The 18725-nt window shown below is 37.4% G+C and overlaps 1 protein-coding gene across 29 annotated transcripts in view; it reads left to right on the top strand.

Moving 5' to 3' along the window:
* Positions 1–3845: 3845 nt before the first annotated feature.
* PPFIA2 (PPFI scaffold protein A2) overlaps positions 3846–18725 on the top strand; it is a 506309-nt gene continuing 491429 nt past the window's right edge. For 25 of the 29 annotated variants that reach the window (XM_078336998.1, XM_078336999.1, XM_078336996.1 and 22 more), the window contains exons 1-2: positions 4519–4825; positions 9225–9475. In XM_078336998.1, coding sequence (XP_078193124.1) covers positions 9227–9475 — 249 coding nt within the window. In that variant the 5' untranslated portion in view covers positions 4519–4825; positions 9225–9226. Of the gene's footprint in view, positions 3977–4518; positions 4826–9224; positions 9476–18725 lie in introns of those variants that run through there. The other 4 variants (XM_078336983.1, XM_078336985.1, XM_078336982.1 and 1 more) reach the window with 1 other exon arrangement.

The following is an 18725-nucleotide window of genomic DNA, read 5'->3' as shown; positions in this document are numbered from 1 at the left end:
CTCTCTAAACAATTTATACCAAGGACAGTCAGTGTTCTCCATACTATTATAAGTAGAGTCCTTAGCATTTTTGGGTCTAATCATATTAAGCAGCCAACTCCAGAGACACCAAAACCAATAAAATAACTCCATTTTTAATATTGTACTTCTCTAAAACCACTCCTGGTACCAAGATCTGTATTAGTCAGGGTTCTCTAGTAGGATGGATCAAATAGGATATATATATATGTGTGTGTGTGTGTGTGTGTGTGTGTGTGTGTGTGTGTATCTCCTAGTAGTATACAATATAGTGTGTATATATACATAAAGTATATTATATATACACTATACATACTATATATACTTTATATATATATACTATATATATGAAACATATATATATAAAGGGGAGTTTATTAATTATTACTTCCCCACAATAAGCCATCTGTGAGCTGAGTAATAAGGTAAGCCAGTCCAAGAACTGAAGAATTTGGCATCTGATGTTTGAGGGCAGAAGGCATCCAGTACAAGAGGAGATGTAGGCTGGAAGGCTAGGCCAGTCTAGTCTTTTCACATTCTGCCTGTTTTATTTCTAGCTGCACTATTAGCTGATTAGATGGTGCCTATCCAGATTAAGGGTGGGTCTGCCTGTCCCAGCCCACTGACTCTAATGTTAATCTCCTTTGGTAACACCCTCACAGACACATCCAAGATCAATACTTTGCATCCTTCAAGTTGACCTTTAGTATTAACCATCACAGAAGTATATAGACAAAAAGCTCATATTTAAAATAAAATGTTAAGAAGAAGCATTAGTACATGTGGCTACTATAATATTATATGCTGGTATGGACTAAATATTTTGATTGAGAGTGGTACTAAGACTAATAATGGCTTTCACTACTTCTACCTAAATCTGGTTGAGTATTTAGAAGACAAGCATATCTCATGTTAATCATTGATTGGGCATCAAAAGCAATAGAGTCAGATTTATATTTGTATGGGAGACGTCTTTTCTTTGAATACAAATATTTATCAGCTCTTTTTCTTGCTCTGTGCTTCTTTTGTTCCAAATTTCTCCAGCTGTATCTACACACTGGTTCTCAGAGTAGGATCCCTGACCTAGCAGTATTAGTATCACCTGGGAAATTATTAGAGGTGTAGTGGATCAGAAACTCTAAGGATAGGGTCCAGCAATCTGTGTTGTAACAATCCCTTCTGGAGATTCTCTTGTATGCGAATGAGGGAATGTGTTCTCTTTCTGGGTCCACCAGGGGGCGCAGTTTTAAGGGCAAGAATTTCCCAGAGCCATGTCCCCCTCCCGTCTCACTCCATCCAGGAGATTTAACAGTTTTTGTTTGAATTTCCAGGGCTTGGGAAGAAACTAAGAGTCAATCACTCCAGCAGAAGTTCTAAGGAACTCCTCTCATTGGCCTGGGGTCTAGAGAAGGTGGGGGTTTCTCCCAGGTTAAAAGTCCACTTCTTCCACACCCTTCTGACTCCATGTTTGGGTCCCCTTCCACAAACACTCCCTTCGTGGAAGCCTGTTCCTTTCTCCTTGATTTTCCCTCTGGACTCCCCTTCCAAACTCTCTCGTGGAAGCCTGTCCTCTCCTCCTAAACTCCGTGTCTCTCTCTATTCCCTAACACTCTTGTGGAAGCTGCTTTCCTCTCCTAGATTCCATCTTTCTGGATTCTCTCACTCAGTATGATAGTTAGCTGTTTCTCTCTCTCCTTAAATAAATCACTTTCTACAAACACTTTTGAGTCAGGCATTTACTGAACACTGCGCAGTGGTCCCCTCTCTCATTCTTGAGAGGGCAGGAGACCAAGAACCTGGAGAAACATCTGCTCAGGGGAGCTGAGGACACCCTGAACCCCTGAATCCCAATATTACACTAACTTTAAGGGCCATTAAACTAGAAGAACTGGCGTAGTTGGTTAGTTGGTTACTCTTTTCATGCGCATTGGATGACCTAATGCCTTATGCAAAATTGTTACTTTAAAATCTTTCTCAGTTTTAATATGATGTATTAGTTACATAATTTGCAGTGAAGTTAGCAGTGATAATGTAGAGTTTCTCAGCTGAAATTAATTAAGACTGTATCTTCTTACCAAAATATCCTTTAACTTGTGATTTCTTTTTCTGCCTCCCATTATCAACCTTTTCCTTTCTGCGATATCTACCGTAAGTTAGCCTTTAACTATGTTGTGTCAACTGTATGTGGGTATTACTTACAGTTAAAACTTGTATTTGACATATGAATGGGACTCAAGGCAATCAAAACTCTTTTTGGAAACACTAAGAACATCTGAGCTTGTACTTAACAAACGTTGATTGCCAAGGAATTTCAAACCAAGGTTTAATAAGGAAGGAATTCTTGTACAAATAGATGTAATAACTATCTTTAAAAATAAGAATCTCTCTCATATATAAGGAATTTTAATGTTTTGTGTAGAATTCTAGAGAGTGAAAGTTATGAGTACTGATATCTGATTAATATGTTGAAGTTATTTCAATACGAAGTTTGTCTGAAAATAGACTAGGCTATCCTGTGAGGTGAGGAGTTTTCTGTAGTTAAGGGTAATTAAGCCCATCAAATTGTGGGTTGATTGGGTGGTCTAGACCCTTCCTCCTCAAAGTATAGTACCATCTGGGAGTCATTAGAAGGGTAGAATTTCAGGTTTCACCCTCATCCTAGTGAATCAGTATCTGTAACTTAACAAGACCCATGGATGGTCTGTATGCACGTCATGTTTGAGAGATAGTGCTCCAGTTGACATCTAATGAATTTTCATATTATTTTTGTACATCTTGTAGGATGATATTGTGTTGCAGAATTTAAGTAACAGTCTAGAATAGCAGGCGGTAGATACATGAGCTTGATCCCACTTTCCACTGTGAAGTGACTAACTGAATTAAATACTTCCCCCAGAAACAAAGATTGTTTCTTGGAGAATGTACTTAAATTTAAGTGAACAGGTATTTATATATTAGTTCTTTTTTAACTTTGGACTCTTGACTTTACACAAAAGCAAAGCATAGCTTTTGGATTTCTTGTAGCACACTCAGAATATTTGCCCTAGCCCCCAAATTATACTCCGCGTTTAATCCTTCCCCAATTCCTTCATGCATGTCCTCTTTACCAAACCCAGGATTCGTGACTCTCCCTCACAGAAACATTCCCCTTCTGTTCAGAGTAGGTACTGATTTTGTCTCCTGCTTCCTCGGTCCCTGATGGGTCTGCATGAATGGACAGCGGCAGCGGAAAGAAAGAGTAGGTAAAGGGAGGTGGAGATACAGGGGGGACTGGAACGCGGTGGAGAGACCAGACTCTGCTCAAAGCTAAAATTTCCTCGGGCAGGGAATACTTAACACACAATTCTCATCACCAAAACAGTATGAATGGAGAACTGGAGAGGTAACGAGAAATGACAGATGCCGCCACACCCTAGATTGGCTCAGGTCCCTACAACTATGACTACCTTGCCCTGGCCCAGTGGGAAGAAAGCTGCTTAAAGAAAGGACGAGCACAGAAGACCCGGGAGCCAAAAGGTGCCCAAGTCCGTTCCCTTCCCCACCGGCGCGGGCTGACACGAGCGCAGAGGCTGTAGAGCCCATTGTGTGAAGGAAGCCCGGGCGGGGGAGCGTGTATCCCTTTCCTTCCCACTTTGCCCGTCTCTGGCCCTCGCCTTCTAAGGGGGCACTGGGAGCCGCGCGAGCCTCGGCGGCCCGGGAGCGGCTCTGAGGGAGACGAGTGTATCCGCGGGCGCGTGTGCGTGAGGAGGAGAGCAAAGACGTGATTACTTCAGAATTTATTTAAGGGCCGGTGGAAACCACTGCAGCAGCTTCCAGGGGAAGCCCTTGTTCCAGAGGAAGAGGAGGTGGCGGCTGCCAAGGAGGAGGAGGGGAGGAGACGGAGGAGGAGGAGTAGCAGCCACCGCACGAGGCGCGTGAGGAGAGAAGATGCCGTAGCGTCCTCACCGGCTCCCAGCAGGTTGGTTCTCCCGGCCAACGGAAGCAAGCGAGGAGGCTTGCAGAAAGGCTGGGCGGAGGAAAATGGGTGTGTGTGGCGGGGGGGGGGGGGGGCTGCTGCTTGCCTTTCCGGAGAAGAAGCGCCTCCTTTAAGTGAAATGAGCCACGCGAAACAGGCTGTGGGCCAGGAGGAGACCTGTCCTGGTTTTTTTTTTTTTTTTTTTTTTTTTTTTTTTCATCCCTAGGGACTAGTTTTCCCCTCAGGTTTCCAACTCTGAGGGTTAGCCTTAAACTCCAGAGTGGCTCCAGAAGCCGGGCCTGAGTGGAAACTTCCCTCCCAGGTACTTCTCACGCCTTTTCCCCAAGCTCTTCTCGGGAGGGTTGCCCCACACACCCCGGGTGGCCCGGGCGCGGGGAGGGAGCGGCGCCGCTTGGTTAAGTTTCTGAAAGTCAAACCCGGTCCTGGGTCCCCGCCCCTGGGCTCCAGCTGCACGCGGGGAGCTGCGGCTGATCTGGCAAAGGGGCCGCGGCTGCTTTAAGAGCCGCCTCCCCCTCTCCTCCTTTGACAATGGTCTGAACCGGGCTCTGCTTCCCAAAGCAAAATTTGTAATATGCCATTTTTCCCATGGACGCTTCTCCTTTTGGTTGCTGACGGAGCCACGGGAAGATGCCGAGCTCCTGCCACGCCACCGGGCCGGGGCACGTTCCGGGAGGGCGCCGGGGCACGCGTGTGTCTGAGCTGCCTTTCTCCTCCCGTTGCTAGGGAAATGGTCCAGGAGTGCTGGGTGTGAGCCTCCCTTCTCCTCAAGCCGGAGACTGCGGTTGTCATTGATCAATTGAAGAAGCAAGGACCCGAAATCACAGGCATTAGGTACAGAAGCTGTCTTTGAGTTTCACTGTCTCCTTTCGCTGTATTTTTTGACCACCTCCCCGGCCCCACCCCGCCCCCAGGGAAGATGAGATGCAAATTCTTCCTTGTTGATTACTGTTAAGTACCTTTTGCTTTCACCTCATCCTCTCCATCTCCTATCTCTCTGCCTCCTGCCTTCTTGGCTGTGTCTTCTTGGGCAGGATGAACAATTTCAGTGTGGAAATGATGAAGTCAACTTCTTCAAGGTGGCGGGGGGTGTGGCTGAGAGATAACTGTCCAGTAGTGTGGGGTGAGCTGGCTCTTTAGCAGTCTGTAAAGGCACTAGGTAAAGAAAGTGTAAAATGCGTCCATTAAAGGTGATAATCATATTTCCCGAGGACAGAGGCTTTCAAAGAGTTAAATAGGAGGGGGAATATTCATGTAATGTAATCAGACAATGGCTAGGATTTCTCTCACTGAATTACTCCTTGTAGGTTAACTGAGGTGGAGCTGGGATGGTTCTTAAGACTAAATATTTTCAGAAGAAACTCACTATAGAGAATAATTACATTCTTACCTCTAGTAGGGCCCAAATCCTAGTGATATGATTAAATAAAGTCATTTGTTGACAGAAAAAAAAAAAAGCTTTTTGTAGCACTCTTATATCTGAAGAGGTACTGCTTGGATGGCATATATTACTAAGGAACACATCGGATCTTGAAAGCCCTTGAGTGAGGACTCCAGTGGGCATTCAAACTTTTATTTTGAAATCTGAGAAATTTAAGACAGTCAAGGTTATGTGCTAAGAATAAAGGAGTCGATTTTCCTGATATAAAATTCTTCCAGCTAAATTTAAGCACTGGGATAATTAAGCCAATCAGGTTTATTATTACTTTTTTCCTTTTTCAACAAAATTAACAATGTCTTTAACTAGACTTCAAAACCTTCCGTAATTTAATGAAGAAAGCATCAATACCTAGATGAAGATAACATAATTTATATATCAAACTGATTTTGAGGAGGGAATGATGAAAAGGCAAATATAAAAGCAAATTGTTAGGCTGCCCTTTCTGGCTTTTCGGAAATTATGTGATGAATGCAGTTTTTAGTATTAAAACTGATTATAAAAGTTAAAAGTGATCTATCTGAGTGAGATGCGGTAGACACTGAATGACCATAGCCTTCTGGACTGTGCAAGTTGCTTCCGATATCATCCATTCTTTAAAAGGGCGTTTAACTCTTACATTGAATGTGTATCTTTAATTGCTTTCAATACTTAAAATGTGCATTTAAGAAATTTTATACTGCATTTTAAGGGTTGTTTAAATATTTTGTAATTTATGTTAGAATCTGAGTTATAATGAAATAAACCAAGTAGTTCATAAAAGTGGCCATTTTTTTTTGTAGACTTTTTTCTAATTTTGATAAGAAGACTTTGGATTTACTCATTTGGGTTGGCTGTTAAGAAAAAGCAGCATATATTCATCTTATTTCCTAAGTAACTTTTGAATAGTTTGATTTTTATAAATTGGATTTGAAGAGTTCCAAAGTATCTACTCAAATTAAACCTTTAGGCAGTATGAGTCATAAAGGTAAAATATTATTTCTACAAAGATTAATATTGATCACTTTATAATAGAAATACTTAAATTTGTAATTTCCCTTTATATGTTTTCATGTGTGTTCTCAGTCAGGTAACTTATTAGATCCTTTTTTTTCCTAAGCATAGATTATTGGCTTTCTTTCCTGGAAGAGATAACTAAAGTTTTGACATGTAACTTGTCCTGGTTCACGCACCTTAGAAGTGGAATCAAATCAAGTTCTTTTGAGTGTAGTTTAATAGACTTTCTAAGTCCCTAAGCCACTTTTCTTCATAGCACCTTCTGACTGACTAAATCAAAGATCATCTTTAATGTTGATTTAAGAGCCTAAAGTTTGTGAATGCTTAATATCCCATGGTAACAATAAGGGGTTGTTAGGATATTATATTCAGGTGAAAATTGTATGGGGGTAATCACTGCCATTACGCTTTGCCTTGGAATTTAAAGTTGTTCTAAGTCATTCAGGGTAGAAAAAGATTAATAACATTTGTTGAGGAAGGACATAATTTTAAATACAGATTTAAGAATGAGTGTTTTGGCACAAATTGTCACAATGCTATGATTTGCTCTCCCAGTACTTTGTTTTAAGCTTAAGTATCAAAAGTTTGGCTTCTGGTAATGATTTCTTAGAATGACATAGCTGCTCAATGTGAGATTTCATGCATGGCCTGCAAACTAATCATTTTAAATAATTGAATGTGTTGAAACACTTTTTGTTGTCCAATTACTTTTCAATTAATGTAAAGAAAATTTGAAGTGAAAACACAGTTCAAAAGAGTCTGTGTTTTCCACCTTTGTGATAGTCTTTGACTGAAAATCAAATTGAGATAAATGCAAGAAATAGTTTTATCCATTAAGTGTATAACAGTAGCAAGTGTGGGTATCTGGGGGTGTGTGCTTATATGCATTTTATGTGTCTACTCTTATTTATTTTAGTGTGCATACAAAACTGAACAAATTAAATTCCTGCCTTCAGGTAGCTCAGTGTTTTGAGCAATGAGCAAAAATTTAAAGTATTTTAAATTTTCCTAATATTCACTGACCCCTTAATTTTTTTTTTTTTTTTTTTTTTTTTGTGGTGGAATCTTGCTCTATTGTCCAGGCTGGAGTGCAGTGGTGTGATCTCAGCTTGCTGCAACCTCCACTTCCTGGGTTCAAGCAGTTCTCTTCTCTCAGCCTCCTGAGTAGCTGGGACTACAGGCACCTGCTACCATGCCTGAGTACTTTTTGTATTTTTAGTAGAGACAGGATTTCACTTTGTTGGTCAGGCTGCTCTCAAACTCCTAACCTCAGGTGATCCACCTGCCTCAGCCTCCCAAAGTGCTAGGATTACAGGCGTGAACCACAACACTCAGCCCCCTTAATTTTTTAATATAGGTTATCAGTCACAAAATGCTTTTCTTACATACTTTTTAAAAGTTTCTCTTAGTTTTCAGGAGTCCCTAACCAGATCATTCACAGATAATTTAATTTTGCTCCTCAATATCCCAATTTATATGAAGACCCATATAAAAAGTAATTTACTATTGAGCTATTAAATCTTGAGATTCTATTTGAAAATATCACCAGAAATATCTTCCCGAAGGACTGGAGTGTGTGGACAGAAAAATTAATTGACCTTACATTATGAAAAGCAAAGAATGCTTCAGGATCAACAGCCAAACCTGCCTTTCTTTACATCTGCCTTTTGCAAAACCCATCTAATTAATAGCTGCTGGCTGTAGTATAACAACCAAAATTGAGATGAGTTTGACTTTTCTTTGAAACATAGGCTAGAGGATGAAAGAGCAAATGAGATGATTTCTGATTTTTAAGATGCCACATAATTGTTTAATCATACACCTATGTGTGTTTTTTCTATTTTAAATCAAATTTGAAAATATTCTGAACAGTTCATTTATTTTATGACTGGGAACCTGTGATTAGCAGCTGAGATGTGAAGTTACTACATTAGCTAATATAATTTATGACATCTGTTTTGTGGAATATTTGAAAGAGTGCTAGTTTGGATGAAAACCAGACCATGCAGCTAACAGGAAGAAAAAAGGAGTATTAAGTGTAATGATGAGTATAATACCCTAAACAAATTTATGTACCTCAGTCTATTTCATAAGGCTTTTGTGTAATTTAGTCAATATTACTTATCTACTCTGTGTAGGCCACGTAGGAATTAAGGGAGAGAGCATATAAAAGTAATAAAATGGAAAATGTAATGTCAAAAAGCTTAAAGCTAGTCAGTTTGGAAAAAAAATCTGTTGATTAAAAAACAAAGTAAAAGCTGATTATTATATAAAATGAATACTCAATTATTTGTAGATTTTCTACAAGAAAGAGTAAACATTAATTCGTTGAATTACCCAAGTCATTCAAAAGTCATTTACTTCCTACCCAATGGTATTGCTTGCCATTGCCAATATACATAAAAACAAATAAAGGTAACATAAAAATATTCACTGTAAGAGATTTATAAACTTGCAGATAAGAAAGATGATTAATAATTAAAATAACATGTTTATGTAAATTGAATTAGGTGGGATAAATCATAAATAAAAACTTTGAGAAACAGGTAAAGCCAAGTTGCATATGGGAGGTGGGGCAAATGTGTTGTCATGAAAAGAGAAAGCATTTAGGTTGAAGGAAGCAAATGGATCATATTTCATTGAGGTCAAAACAGTTTACTTGGTAGGATTTGGGCCACAGGTAGGGGAAATAGAGACAATTATGCAAATGAGCTGTAAAATGTTTAGTGAATTGATGTCCAAATGACACTACTGGAAATCATTTCTTTACTAAGACTCTTCTCCCTTACTTTCTTTAAGCAATGATGTGTGAAGTGATGCCCACGATTAACGAGGACACCCCAATGAGCCAAAGGGGGTCCCAAAGCAGTGGCTCGGACTCAGACTCCCATTTTGAGCAGCTGATGGTGAATATGCTAGACGAAAGGGATCGTCTTCTGGACACCCTTCGGGAGACCCAAGAAAGCCTGTCACTTGCCCAGCAAAGACTTCAGGATGTCATCTATGACCGAGACTCACTCCAGAGACAGCTCAATTCAGCCCTGCCACAGGTATGCTTCCTAGCAGCCATTGTTTCTCCTATTGTAATTGAAAGTTTAATAAAATTTAAATAAAATTCACTTAACTCCCATTCCTAATGTTACTTTTCCTCTTAACATAAGTGATATGCACATTGAGGTGAGAACAAATTAGGAATAGATAATTAGTTCACTTGAAACCTTGCTTCAGACAAAATCATGGACTATTGATGGTGGTTGGGGGTTTGTATGAGAAGCTGGAATTCTTATCCGGTCTTTCTTAAAAATTGATATGTTTTAGTGGGGTAGAAAACCACTTGTTGATCAGCTTTTAATGACCAGAATGTGGAGATAGTTTTATCTTTCTTACCTTTTAAACACAATTATGACATTTGGAAATATATATTTTCCATTTTCAGTTTTGTGGTCTGTCTTTGAAAATGACAGTACTTTGGAAGTCTCATGTCCAACTATTGTTTTACTTATTTAGTTTTTAAAATGCCTAATATCTGCTTTAAAATTCTTGGAAGTGCTAATCTATCATCTGCTCCCCTGAAAAAATACTTTATCTGGTTTCTTTTTATTTTTAAAACATTTTAGAGATTGGTGAAAGGGAAAAATTTAAGCTTTCTTCTCACAAATGTAACATGGTTAGATTAGTTCTTTATTAAATACATTTCTGTAAATCTTTGTATTTAACTGAAAAACAAATTTTAAGGACCGCCAGCCTATTTATGTAAAAAGTTAATGATGAGAGTCAATTTACTTATTTAAGAAAAGCATAATTGTGCCTATTTTAGATATGAGAAAAAACATAAAAATGAATGAGATTTTTGATAGTCACTCTCATTAAACTATAATTTTCTTTTAAATATAAGGTTGGTTGGCCCTCTCCTTAAAAGACAGTATACCAAATGTTAAAGAGTTGAATTCTCTTCACAAAGTTATGGCTTGTAGCAAAGATATTTTTATAAATACTGAAAACTATATATTCAAAGTTGATAAACTGCTAAAGCTAACTCACAGAGGTATTTATGACTCTCAAAATGGAAAGGATTACTAAGAACCCCCTGTTGAATCCTGATTAGGTAATCTCATAACCCTATGTGAATAACTGCCATTCCAGTCCTTTTCATTTTCAGTAAGTTTATCTTCAATATTAAATTGAATTTTAATATTCAATATAAATATTAAAATATATAATGTTTTCAGTAACTCTCACTTAATAGTACCCTGGTTTGTGCCATAACACAAAATGTTTTGACTCATTTCAAAAGGCAGCTATGATAACTATACCAAATATTGTATTTCTCCAAGAAGACATTTTAGTCTTTGCAATTGCTCCTCATAAGGTGATTTCTAGAACTATAACCACTATGCTCACTCTCTTGGAGGATTATTTGAGTTGGTTAATTCTCTTGTTAAAGTGGTCCCAGAACAAGTCACACTCTTCCTCATCTACTATGACAAGTGGAAAATGTGGCAGTCATTTCTTCTGGATACAGTGTTTCATTAGCTTACACTAGGATTTTATTGTATTCGAAGACAAGTTTAATATACCTTCAGTGTGTACTGGGACAGCAGTCAACTGAAGTTTCTAATTGACTTGCATAGATGCTGTAGTATGTTCCCATTTCCCCTCTCCTAGGCCTTCTTAGAAGTTGACTCTGAGTCTCTGTAAGACTTTGTATGTATCCCTGTTACATTTGTCTGCTATATTTTACTCAAGCTTGAAGTCTTCAGTTTAAATACTAATCTTACCAAATGCTTACTAAAAGTAATTTGGGGTTTTTAAATGTTTCTTCTGTAAAATAATAGGTGACTATTTTGTTTTAAAATGTTGTAAAAATAAAGCACTAGAACCAGATACTTTAGGAAAAAAAGGAGAAAACTGAAAACTATTTTTACATATAACTGTATTGTGGAGGTAAATCTCTTCTTAAAGTCACAAGATTGAAAATGTTTTATTTCTGGCTATTCAATTGTTTGGAGTATCTAAATTATGATGCTCTTTTAAAATATTAAATTTTAATTTTTAAATACACTGCCCAGCGTTTTATCTAAACCTCTTTGGGCCAGTTGTGTTTTGGAGCTCAGAAGTTTTCTGATTTTCTCTCTCTTTTTCTCTCTTGCTCTCTCTGTTTTTTCTCTGTCCCCCACACCGTGTGTGTGTGTGTGTGTGTGTGTGTGTTAGTAGTATATTATAGAACACTTCTCCTGAAGGACTATGGGCAGCACCCGTATTTCCCAATGCTTCTGAAATTTTTCTGAAGAGAATTCTATGAATATTCCTACTGCATAGAAAAAATACTGTAAATAGTCTTATGATAAGTATAGGTCTGGTTTTCCCACCCTTCAAGTTCATTATATATTCACAAATAAAATATCAATTTCAGAGTGTATGGATTTTGGAATTATAGATTAGGGATTATGAATCTATACATTTAGATGGCTATACTTCCAATCTATTTTAAAAATATTTTGAGGGGCTGGGCATGGTGGCTCATGCCTGTAATCCCAGCACTTTGGGAGACCAAGACAGGTGGATCATCTGAGGTCAGGAGTTTGAAACCAGTCTCTAACATGGGAAACCTTATCTCTACTAAAATACCAAAATTAGCCAGGCATGGCAATGAACACCTGTAATCCCAGCTACTCGAGAGGCTGAGGCAGGAGAACTGCTTGAACCCAGGAGGTGGAGGTTGCAGTGAGCCAAGATTGCAGCACTGTACTCCAGCCTGGGCAACAGAACCATTGTACTACTGCACTCCAGCCTGGGCAACAGAGCCAGAGTCTGTCTGAAAAAAATATACTTTGAGAATTTCTTTTTCAATATCTATTTGTATGTCGCTATTATAAATATCAGTGTATACCTAGAAATCTACAGGTCCTTAGTGATAATCCTCTTATTTTTTTAAAAGCAAGTGTTTAATAACCTAGTCTGTATCTTTAGGGCCATAAGTTTTCTACAACTAATAGGGGAATATTCTTCATTAATTGCTATCTTTGAATCTTTATGAATATTTTTACAGTAATGGACCACTGATTGGTGGCACTGCATTTGACATTTAGCTGGAAGGACAAAATGACTATCATAAATTTGAGTTTTGAGGCAGAAATAAAGCATGTAAAATTGAAAACCACTGGAGAAACAGAAAAATGAAAATTATTTCAGCAAATAAAGGATACAATTGAAAAAGAGAGAAACTTGTGACATAGATGTTCTAAATTGCCCATTCAGTGCTTTTAGGTCTTGGTGATTGGAGTTTTACTTTAGTCACTTTTTTGTAGGATGAAAGTGAAGTCACAGTTAAAAATGCAGCAATCATTTTTAACAATCTTAACCATGTAAATTATTTTATAGCCATATTGTTTAGTTTTTCATTATGCCTTTGGGTATATCTGTGTTTAAAGAGTTATGGTAATTTTACATAATTCTGCATCTCCAGGCCTGATGTTTCTAAGCTCTCTCCTCAATTTTCTACCTTATTAATGCACAGATCCATTTTAATGTTCCACAGAACCTCAGATTCAACATGCTCCAAATTCAGTCATCATCTGCCTCCAACTCACAACCTACATGTGCTCTAACTCCTTATCTAGACACCTTAAGAGTTCTTATAGATGGTGCTTTCTTCCTCATCTCTGAATTCAGTCTTCAGTGGGCCATACTGTTTTTACCTCTTAAATAATTCTCAAATCTCTCTACTCTTCTGTTTTTAGGGCACCCAACTCTGAACTTCTTTGATCCATCTCCTAACATTTCTAGTTTTGTAAATATGTCATATCATATGCTTGAATAATATGACACTGTTTGCAGTGGCCCAGCAAACTCCATTCTTTTTGCTTCATGCGTGTTCATCTCACTACCTATAATGTTCTTCCTCAATATCTTTGTCTGGTTAATTTCCCATCCTAGCCAAAAGTTTATCTCTTCCAGGAACTCTTTTCTGAACTCTAAGTACATTTGTCTGTGTTCCTTACTCTTATCATTGATCATATTTTAATTAAATTATCTGTTTATGTTGCCTGTTCCCCACCCTAAAGTATAAGCTCCTTGAGAACAGGAACAGATCTCAATAATGCAAAGCCCTTGAAACCACCAAAGTACTAGGCCCATAAAAATGGCTTTTAAAGTAAATGCGGAACTAAATTTATGTGCATTTTGATGTAGAAACAATAATAAACTTGAAATAGGAAGATCACTTGGTTTGTACTGTGATCCAGCTACACATCACTAGTTTGAGTCAGAATTTCTGATTTCCATGCTACAAAATGTGGTTAATACTAACACCTCATGGGGTAACTTGTGATGATTAAAGAAAATGAGACAAGTAAAAACTAATTAATATATAAAACATTAAATATAGAATTACTTGCATTTCTTTTATCTAGAATGCTAAAAGATGATCATTTGTATATATGTATGTGAATAATCATTAGAATAATTAGAATAATTTAGGAATATTGACAAAATTAGCAATCCTAGACATTTTTTAGAAGAAGGGGAATACTTATCAGTTACTAATATATTTGTTGAGAATATTTAGAGGAGAGGTAAAGGGAGTGTGCTTCCTATTGCAAAATGTCATATTTAAAAGTTTAAAATTTCCTTTCATCACCTTAATTAGCATATATTGAGGGTACATTGTGTATTATTAAATAGTTACATATATTTGTAAAGGGGAAGGGGAAAACAGTTTGGCTCTCAGACTGTTTAGGGAATCGAGTTGCTCTGAAAAAATACGTAAATGGGCCCAAATAATTATAGTACTGGAAGATTATAGAAGTACTGCAAGGATTTGAATTATGAAGTTGATATGTGATTAACTACAAAAAGTTTCATGTGGAAGGTAATATTAAAAAGATATTTTTGAGAAAAGGTTGGTAAAGATTCTGAGATATTCCATGTGGGGCAGTAGAGTTGTGTAGATAGAACTTTGCTGAAGGACATTTGGGAAACTGAAATTCAGCCTTTGCTCTGCTTCTCAGGCTAGGCTTAGGGTCTCTACTTTGCACAAAGGAGACTCCGTGGGGATTTTTGTTTGTTTTGTTTTAAAAGATTAAGTAGCAATTAATAATAATAATAAATTTGTTTGATGAAAGGTTGTAGGATGAAAGTGAAGTTCTATTAGTGCCTGTGGAGTGTAGACATAGGATAGGAATTACTATGTAGGATAATCTGCAGAATTGTAGGTGAACTGATGACCAGATCATGAATAAAAATTACTCTCTAATCTTGATTTTGGATGGATTATATATATTCATTAGTTATCCATTGCTTAAATAATGCTATATAACAGCACAAAACTTCAATAACATACAAAAATACGGGTTTGTGGAATTCAGCTCATCTTGAATTGGCTGATCTTAATTGGGCTATCTTTTATGTGACTGGCTAGCTTAAGGTTGCCTATGTGAGCTTTATGTCAGCTGGCTATTATCTGACCCAGGATGGCATTGACTGAGCCAACTGGGGCCATTCACCTCTATGCCATGTGTCTAATCCTGCAGTAGGCTAGACCCAGCTGGTTCTCATGATCATGGGAGAAGTGTAAGAGCAGAATAGGAATGAGAAGATGCTTCTGAAACTTCTGCTTAAGTCATTTTGGTAATATTCCTTGGCCAAACCCAGAGAGAGTGGAAAGCAGAACAGAATTACATGGCAAAGTGTGTGGCTACAGGATAAATGAAACACTGGGACTATTGGTTCAACTGATCTACCACAAATGTCACTAAAAGAGTTATTTGGGTCATTTTCATGTTAAGAGAAAGCAGATAGTGATAACCTTCGGGTGAAATATAGAGATTCGATATAGAAATGTGACCAGAAAACCAGAAAAGACAATTGAAATATAAATACTATTGAAGAGAAAGAATGGTCAGGGATGGGTAATGTTCTCAATGGCCAAGGCTTTGGACTTGAGTCAGATCTGAATTTGAATTGGGGGTCCTTCCTCTGTTAGCTGGGAGACCATTGGAAAGTCACTTGATTTCTCTCAAACTCTGTTTCCTTAATTGAAGAGATTAAATGATATCTACCCTTAGGAGTGATTGAAAGGAGGTATTAGTATGTGCTTCAGAAACCCTGAGCATTTTAAATACCAGATTTATATATATATATATATATATATATATATATATATATATATATATATATATAATTTGGGATGTGCTAGTGTACATCTTGATGAGGAATTAAGACAGGCTACTTATGAAGGAAATATATAAGATATATATATATATGTATATATATCTCCTTATGGAGGAAATATATATTATATATGTATATGTATATATCCTTTGACATTCTAAAATTCAAACTATTTGGGTAAATCTGTAGAGAATAATAGATTCTACCGTGAAGGCACTTTTATTCTGAATGCATACTACCTAGGTATAAATGGACTTGCTGCTTACTAGCTCAATAAACTTGGTCAAAGTGCTTACTTCAAATAATGATAAAAATTGCCTCATAAGATCATTGTGAGAAACAAATGAGTTGGAACACGTCAAATGATCAATTCAATGCCTCACAGGTAGTACAGGCTCAACAAGTATTAAATGTAGCTATTGTTGCTGTTATTATCATTACAGATATTGTCATCATTATCTTTAGCCAACTTTAACTGTACAATTTTACTGGGTAATAATGAACACTGGCACAAATTAAGAACACTAAAAATTCTTACTCTCCTCAATCTTTGTCAAATTTTAAAGGCCTTTTGATTTATCTTTAAAAAGCTCTTAATTACATTTCCCTAAATTTTTCACTTCCACAATGGCCAGTCACACATTTTCCTTGATTACATCAAACAACATCCCTTCCTTTTGTGCTGAGATTATAACTAAAAGAGCTCCTTCATTGTCTGTGAAACCTAATACCAGCACACTGTTTTATCCCTGTCAAAGTGAAAGGTACTCCATCTTTTATCTCCTGTTGTAGTCATCCTATTTTCTTAATGTGTATTTCTCTCTCCAGTTATTTTTCTTCTAGACAAGTGAAATGATATCCACTTGTGGCCTGTATTGCTCATTGTTTCTTTTTCTTTTTTAACTCTTACAATCAGGCTTCTATCATCCTTGTTTTCCTAAAATACAGTACAATTGTATATACCAATGTTTTACAAACCTAGTGATCCTTTCACATTCTCCATGTTCCTTGAATTCTTTTTGTTAAGCAACGCTATTAATTATTTCATCCTGAAATTCTCATGCTCTTAATTCTCCATAACCACTCCTTTTCTAGGCTAGTAGGTATATTGTCCTTCAATCCTCATTATTTTCCTAAATACTTCTACACACTTATCTATACCCATACTTGTCTTCATTTACTTACATTCTCCAGTCTTAAGCATTGTCCTTCTGGTATATGAATACTCGCCTCTAAATCCTTGAACTGTTCTTTTTACCTCTTTTTGATTATTTTTTCCCTCTGTCTCTAGTATCTTCAATTACTTTTCCTCTAAGCTGGCTATTGTACAAGATATTCAAATATATTTCTTAAAATTAAAATGATGGCACGTATAATTAACAAGAAAAACAGCCCCTTGACTCTGTTTCCCTTTAGTTTCCAAATTATTTTTTCTTTTTCTGTAAACTTACTCTCCAGGTTGTCAGCTCTCACCATCTCAATTTCTTTGTCTTCTATGCTACCGTCTGATTTTTCCTCTAACCCCCTGTTCAGAATGTTTGCTCTCACCAATAACCAATTAATAATTGTACTAGGTTTATTTTATTTGACACTGCCCTTCTCCAAAAAAATAGATAAATGAATCTTATCTTCTTAACTTTCATGATACTATACTGTCTTAGTTCTTAAATATTTTGTTTTGTTCCTTTCAATTTTTTTCCTGTGGGCAATTCCTTATGTAGTTACTTCTTAAATGTTCAATAACAAAGAGAAGATTAATTGTAATAGCTAATATTGCTGAATACTGCCACTATGCCATTCAGTGTTTTATTTAAACACCCAGATATTAAAATGGGAGTGATTCTCTCTGTCTCTGTTTGATATGAAGCTAAATGAGACACAAGACTTTATTTCCAGGAGATGCGAAGATATAGTCCAATTAGTCAGTTTAGTCTTAACTCAAACTGCACATTCGGGCTCTACAAAGGTTGAGTTGGAAAAGCTAGAAGAGAAATATAGTTGTTTTGGAGAGCTGTTGGTTTGCTGGACATAATCTACCACTCTATAAATGAGAAATGGGAGCAATTCCTGTTCACTTTAGCCAAGTGAGATGGGATTCAGGAAAAACATTCAAAGAGCTTGACAGGTTTCCTCCAGAGACTAAAGGATAGAGAATCTGAACTAAAAGCAGCTACAGTGGCTGTGGATGCCCCTGCTTCTATAGCAGATGAAGGAGTCAAAAGGCAGGCAAGTCCTCATGGTTCTCCAAGGTCAAGGCAAAGGTTGGCAATGTTTGAAGAGCAACTGGGGCCTCTCAAGGGGAGCTTGCTTAGGATTATCTTAAGCCCATAGGTGAGTAGACCCACAGAAGCCTAGGTTCCAAGATGATGAATTATGAGCAACAAATTTGGAGGGTTGATTCCAGAGAAGAGAACTGACATAAAGGTTGTTTAAGAATGCCACAGATACACTCCAGAAGAGAAAAAGGGTAATTTCTTTTATATTTGCCATTCCAGAAATCCCAGACAGTGGTGAAAAGAGGGTCAGCCACATGCCATTGTGGTCTTTCCCCACACCTGCCAAGTTTCTTTTCACAGGCCCTGAGTCTGAAGTGGTCAGAAACAGTTGCTGTGAGTAAGTGATATGAGAGTAAAGAGACCACCAGACCCCTACCCTCCAATGCAGACTTCAGGGCTTGAAGAAAGCCTGAACCAAGTGTAAGGGGAGAAACTTTAGGTTAGATAGGAGCTCAGGGCTGTCTATTTTGTAATCCTGTATTGAATCACAACTATAGGTGGGTGTTGAACAATGAGAACACATGGACACAGGGAGGGGAGCACTACACACTGGAGTCTGTTGAGGGGACTAGGGGAGGGACAGCAGGGGGTGGGGAGCTGGGGAGAGATAGCATGGGGAGAAATGCCAGATATAGCTGAAGGTAAGGAAGGCAGCAAATCACACTGCCACGTAGGTACCTATGCAACTATCTTGCATGTTCTTCACATGTACCCCAAAACCTAAAATGCAATTAAAAAATTATTAGTCTAGATAATAATGACTAGACTCTTTCATTGTAAAATAAACGATATTTTATTGTCTAAGCATACCAGAGAAGCTAGGACAGCTGTCTGAAATTTGGATTCATATTAA

Source organism: Callithrix jacchus, chromosome 9, assembly GCF_049354715.1.
Source record: "Callithrix jacchus isolate 240 chromosome 9, calJac240_pri, whole genome shotgun sequence".
Taxonomy (NCBI): Eukaryota; Metazoa; Chordata; class Mammalia; order Primates; family Cebidae; genus Callithrix; species Callithrix jacchus.
Note: the sequence above shows the minus strand (reverse complement) of the source record. Positions and strands in the feature narration are given on the sequence as shown.